At 33.9% G+C, this 6,000-nt stretch overlaps 1 protein-coding gene across 2 annotated transcripts in view; it reads right to left on the bottom strand.

Moving 5' to 3' along the window:
• Positions 1-215: 215 nt before the first annotated feature.
• Positions 216-6,000, bottom strand: part of LOC143917780 (transcription factor Ken 1-like) — a 56,003-nt gene continuing 50,218 nt past the window's right edge. For both annotated transcript variants that reach the window (XM_077439362.1, XM_077439363.1), the window contains exons 3-6: positions 4,125-4,305; positions 3,822-3,942; positions 2,729-3,250; positions 216-2,641 (exon numbers count right to left, since the gene is read on the bottom strand). In XM_077439362.1, coding sequence (XP_077295488.1) covers positions 1,703-2,641; positions 2,729-3,250; positions 3,822-3,942; positions 4,125-4,305 — 1,763 coding nt within the window. In that variant the 3' untranslated portion in view covers positions 216-1,702. The remainder of the gene's footprint in view (positions 2,642-2,728; positions 3,251-3,821; positions 3,943-4,124; positions 4,306-6,000) is intronic.

Genomic DNA, 6,000 nt, shown 5'->3' with positions numbered 1-6,000 from the left:
ACTTTCAAAGTGCACGTTATGTGGTTTTTCATTAAAAAATTGTCACACAATTTTGCATATTCATTCATCATGCATTATAAAATAATATAAACATTATTATTTTTTATTATAAAATAAAAAAATAACTTTAACATCTCATTGTCAACAACAAACATTATTTATTAGAACAGATCTATTTTAATTTTAATTTTTTTTTCTTATTAATCTTTTTTGTTAAAATCTTTGGTGTATATTTATTATAAATATACGGAAGAATATTAACAAATATTTTGTGAACACATTGTTTCTCATTAGCGTTTTATTAATTAACAACATCATGAGAGCGGGTTTCGGGCCGATCACGCAAAAGGTTAACGTTCAATTTCTTTTTATATCATACAATATATTATACTGGCAATTTTTACACATCAACACACCCTTCAAGAGTTTTTTTATTAATTTAAAACACATTCGACACAAATGACACTATCGTTTTAATATCACAATATTATTTATGTTTATTCGTACATTATCACTTCCTAGCTCAACATCATAAATAACCAAGCTTTACTTTTTAACATAAATTAATACTTTCGTGTAATTCAATACATGAAGAAGGAATAGAGAGGAATTGATTGAAGGTTAAAAATGAGAGAATATGAATAAGAAAAGTTACACATAAAAATAATGAAAGACAATTAACCGATAAACCAAATCGAGCCACCTTATTCTAGTATCAAATAAATAAACTCGAAGGGTGTATCAATATTGTAAATATTGTTGACCTCTGACGCGATCGCCCCCGTCAAGTCCGTCATCGAAAAACTAAAACTAAGTCTTAACAACATTTAATCAAAAATATTATCCATATCGGTGGAACGGTGTTCATGTTATAAAATGACACTATCTCAAAAAAAAACTATTAATACACAAATTCAAAATAAATACTATATCTGTTTTCTATAATTGGTCCCCCCCCCCCTATTTCCTCCGTTCCTCCTCCCCTGATGTGTTATAATTTTTAAACAAATCATAGCACAATTGGACCACTGGGGTTTGAAACAGACTATTAATCGAAAAAACGTGTTAAAATCGTGGATATTTTTATAATTGCCGAACTCAAGTCCTATAAGTCAACTGAATGTGCATGTAAATGTAAGAATTTAATATTTCTACAGAGAATATACATACATATAAATACATATGCTTGCTTCGATAACAAAAATAAAATATTCAAAAACATTTTTAATATGTAATCAAACCATGAACGAAATATTCGTGCAATTATTTGAAATTTTTTTACCACAATTATCAAACACGTTCGATCGCCTACTAGTCATTTTATATCGATGTTTTGTTTTCATTTTATAATTTTCTTTTAAGAACACAAGTAACAAAATAACGTTTCAGGATTGTATTTAGAACTACTATGTACATTCCTGAGGCAAATTCATAACAAATCAACCTCAAAATATCAACAGTTTAAACAGGTCAGCCCCGGGGGGCAATAAGGCCTACTACAAAAAAAATCACTGGGGAGATTCACCGTAAGCCTTTTTCACACAAGACTTTTTCTCCTCGCCATTGTTATACATATTCATATACAAAATCATATAAATATATACAATCCTCGCATTTTTAACATACATAAAAATTCACATCTAATTTGGTCCTAATTATTTCTGTACATATACGTTTACATATTTTGGTGGGGATGGTGATGCTATTCGTGCAGATTTTTACTGAGTAGCAGATTATTGTGCGGACCGGACAAGTGCCGTATCAACTCGGGCATCGCCTCAAACGATAACTGACAGAAACAACAGTTGAACCGGCCGACAATGTTCGTACGTCCATCGTTTTCACTTGAGGATATGACGTTTCTGTGTACAGAGCACAGATGCTTCAACAGATGAGCTTTCTGCTTGAACATTGCAACACACAGTCGACAAGCGAACGGTTTTTCACCCGTGTGCACGCGGAGATGAGTTTTTAAATTCCAAGACATGCCAAACTGTTTTCCACAATATTCACAACGATACTCTCGCACTGGCGGTTGTTTACTTGAGCCCTGCTCTTCGTCTGGAGGTGGGTAAATAGGTGGTTGATCATCTGTAGCACCGACTTGAACTTGACATAGAGGCCAAGCACCCCAAGATCCAGCACTAGGTGGTCGGTGGTCAGGAGGCGCCGGCGCCGGTGATAACCCTCGCTCTGATAGGGGAAGCGGAGCCGATGCACTCAATGGATGAGCCAAAAGCCGAGGACCTACTTGACCTATTGTCTTTCTGTATCTCAGTTGGGTCATCTCTTCAATATAACTAGGCGAAAAAGGCACAAAGGGTGGATTCTGGGTGGGCGAGTTGTGGAAACCAGGTCTTCGTTTCCTATGTGGTGTGACTACGTAGTTCTCTGGAGACGTCTGCACCAACGATATGAGATCTTGATCGGGCGGTTTCAGTTGACTGTAGTCTTCGTGTTTTAAAACTCTTGAATCTAAGTCTAAAGGTTCAATATAGTGAGATTTTCTTTTGACTCGGGCATGTGACGCCGCATGTTCATGTACTCGCAGCGCTAATTTTTCGGCTAACTGTCGCCGGTGAAATTCCTCTACTTGATATTCTTCTGTGCTTGAAAATGTTGATCTTCTTCGTTGGATTGGCTGTAAGCAACAACAAAAAAAATTTTATATTTACACATTATTTTTAAGACATATACTACTATCTTATTGTCAACTATTTAAGTTTACCTTGACTGTTAATGCATCTGTATCACCATCCCGAGAGTTTTCCGTTTCACTATTGACCTGTTCAGAACTTCGTGCTAGAGACAAGTTCACAGGATTCAATGAGCTTCTTCTTCTGACACTGACTCGACCACATTCTTTATTTTCATCACCTAACTCATCGTCCAACTCGCCCTCCTCCTTCTCATCGTTACTACTCTCTGTAGACATGACTTCATTTTTAACCTTAACTAGTTCGTCCGATTTTGTCTTTCGACTTTTGTGTTCGGTTTCCTTACTGCAGCCAGCGGACGGCGTGGTCCTCTCACTCTCCGAGTGCGATGAACCACCAGGAACTGTGTCGTGTTGTGATTTGCTGCTCTCATTGCTGTTGATGTCAGTTTTCGAGGACGTTCTTGATCTATCCGGTGGCTTTATGTGATGTCTGTCATATTCACTGGGCCTCAAATCTTTCATGGATTTCCATACGTCCGATTTGATACCCAACAATTCGAACAACTCTCGCATATCATCTACTTCTCCAGACTGAAACATAGAAAAATCAACAGTAAATATATATTTCATAATAAAAGTAACACAATAATTATCATGATATCACAATAAATTTTAAATTTGGAAAGTTGTATAATAAAATTTATTTTAAAAATAAATTTCATGGTTACATTTAAATAAACATCAAATGTAACATCATTGTATTTGTTTATGATTGAATTTAAAATAATAAACAATCCTACTATGAAGCATTTACTATTACAATTTTATTATTTAAGTACAGAAAGAATAAATCTAAATAAATAAGTAATTAGATTGAGTAAAATATTTAGATTTAAATTATCATTAGTATTAGAAATAAAAGTTTATTATAATTGTTATTTAAAACAATGGCGTCAAATCTTACTAGTATTTTAAAATATCAACAGATGCCTCAGTTTAAACAATTTAAATATTTAAATAATTAAAAAGCAAGTAATAAAATTCTAATGACTATTTTAAAACGCAACCAAATTTTTATAGAATTATTTAAGATGAATTTAATAATTTGCACAACAAAAAGTAAAACAAAAAAAATAAAGTAAATGATTTCTTGGATACAAACCTCAATATACGCCTGACCACTGTATATAAAGTCCAATAGATGTCTCATGAGTTTATTTTGTATACCAGACATATGAATAGCAATTGGATAATCCTGCAATGGTGTGTCGTCTAAAATTTTTCTGTAATTGAAATTTAAAATATTATTAATTACATAAATATATTTCTATTATAAGAGACAATCTACTGATATAGAATAACAGTTCCCAAAAGACATAACAAACTATACAATTTTCTTTTGGGACTGCTAGGACTTTTCAACTATGAAAATAGCAACTTCGTTTATTGCAAAACGATGATATACCTGATGAGGGGGCTTGCAGCAGCGACGACGATACGATGTGCATGCAGGGGTGGTCCACCCTCGCAATGGAAGCGCACGTCTGCGTGCCGACCACCCCGCCAGGCTGCACCCACCTCCGCAGCGATGCACGCGCGATGCTTGCCGTAGCTCAGCGTCAGCAGCCCCTCCACCATGCTGCCGCCTGAAAAAAATATTTATAAAATCTTAAAACATTGCCGAAACCATATCCAAAATCCCGTCTTAATCACTGCCTTAATTCGACTGTAATCCGTCGAAATGCCGAATGCGGTGTGGCGTGGGTACAAAGACCGAATTCAAGTCTTTCAAAGTTTACAATACATGTTTATAGTATGCGATAAATTAAAGTTAATTACTCTCTTACTTGTCAGAGTGATGAAGTTGGCATCGGTGTAAAAAAAACAGAAACATTTTAATTTTTGATTAAAATGTACCGCGATCGTAATCTGAGAATGTAATGTAACTCGGCGTGCAGTTTCTCACGGTCAAAATGGCGATTCACACAACAGAGTAGTGAACTTAAAGTGCATAAAAAAATTGTATGACTACCAAACAGTCTACTAAGGCTGCACATAATCATTATGAGTAGTCACCGGAGCCTGAGGGGGCCGTGTATTGTTCAAAGGTTGTAAATGCATTGTTAAAGGTTTGCCGAACAATGGATAGCACTGTGACTATCTTACCTCTAATTATGAGACACATAACTCTCAAAAAAAAATTTTAAAATAACGACCGAGATTGTTTTTTGTAAATCTTTCAATGAATTTTAGACTAATTTATAATACAAAAATAGATTTTAAAAAATAAAAAAAATGTGAGCTCGTTTTATTATTAATCAAGCAAGTAAAAATTAAAGCAAATATGTTACATTATTCAATGCTTTATTTATAGTCATAAATATCAACGGCTGTCAATTAGTAAGCAATTTATAATCTATAATAAACCTAACCCAATCTGAAATGTATTTATTTTAAAGAGATAAGGTATATACAGACCCGATGAGAGGCGGGAGGGGAAGTTGGGGTTAAAGTTCCAGGGCCCGGAATACTTGAGGGGCCCCATTTTGGGACGTTCGACTGATCAATATTGATATTTTATATTTTTCTACATAAAAATACATATATTTATTTAATGATAAATGTTTATTATTTTTCGATCCGCGCATTCTTTGTGAAATCGTACCTGATATATTATACATTCTTATTCGATTATTTAAAAAAATAGCATTTAACATATAAGTGGGTATTTTTCTAATAGTTCTGATTAAAAATATATCTACATATAAGGTTTTTTTGATCTTTCATAGGATATGGAATTATTTTTCCAGGGCCCGGGATTCCTCTTGGCAACCCTGGGTACATACATTAATGGACATGTTTTTAAAATTGAAGGTGAACGAAAAGGCATCCAAAGTAAATAGAAGTTTAAAAAAAAGTATAACACATGAAATATTACTATACTTACTCCAGTTAATATATAATATGTACCATTATGTATATTTAACATAACTAGTTTATGAATAATTTATTCGCAAACCAGTTCTATAGTGGGAATCAATTACGTATGTGTATGTATGTACATTTGTAGCAATAATCAGTTCAATGAGGAATCTTCCAATGTTTATAAACAAAATTTCCGATGAAATTAGCTGTTTTGAACGCATCGTATTTAAGTAATCGATGGAAGCATATGAAACGTACGAATCTATTTTACTTTTTATACGAAGTACTCTCGGCATTTGCGTAACGCGCGTTTTGCGAAAACGTTCTCGTTTCATAATTGCTCAACAAATCTTCGGATAATAAGGCAATTTTCGCACATTGAAATCTCTCGTCGATAATACAGCTCACCTTCGCGC

This window comes from Arctopsyche grandis, chromosome 10 (assembly GCF_051622035.1).
Source record: "Arctopsyche grandis isolate Sample6627 chromosome 10, ASM5162203v2, whole genome shotgun sequence".
Classification (NCBI taxonomy): Eukaryota; Metazoa; Arthropoda; class Insecta; order Trichoptera; family Hydropsychidae; genus Arctopsyche; species Arctopsyche grandis.
Note: the sequence above shows the minus strand (reverse complement) of the source record. Positions and strands in the feature narration are given on the sequence as shown.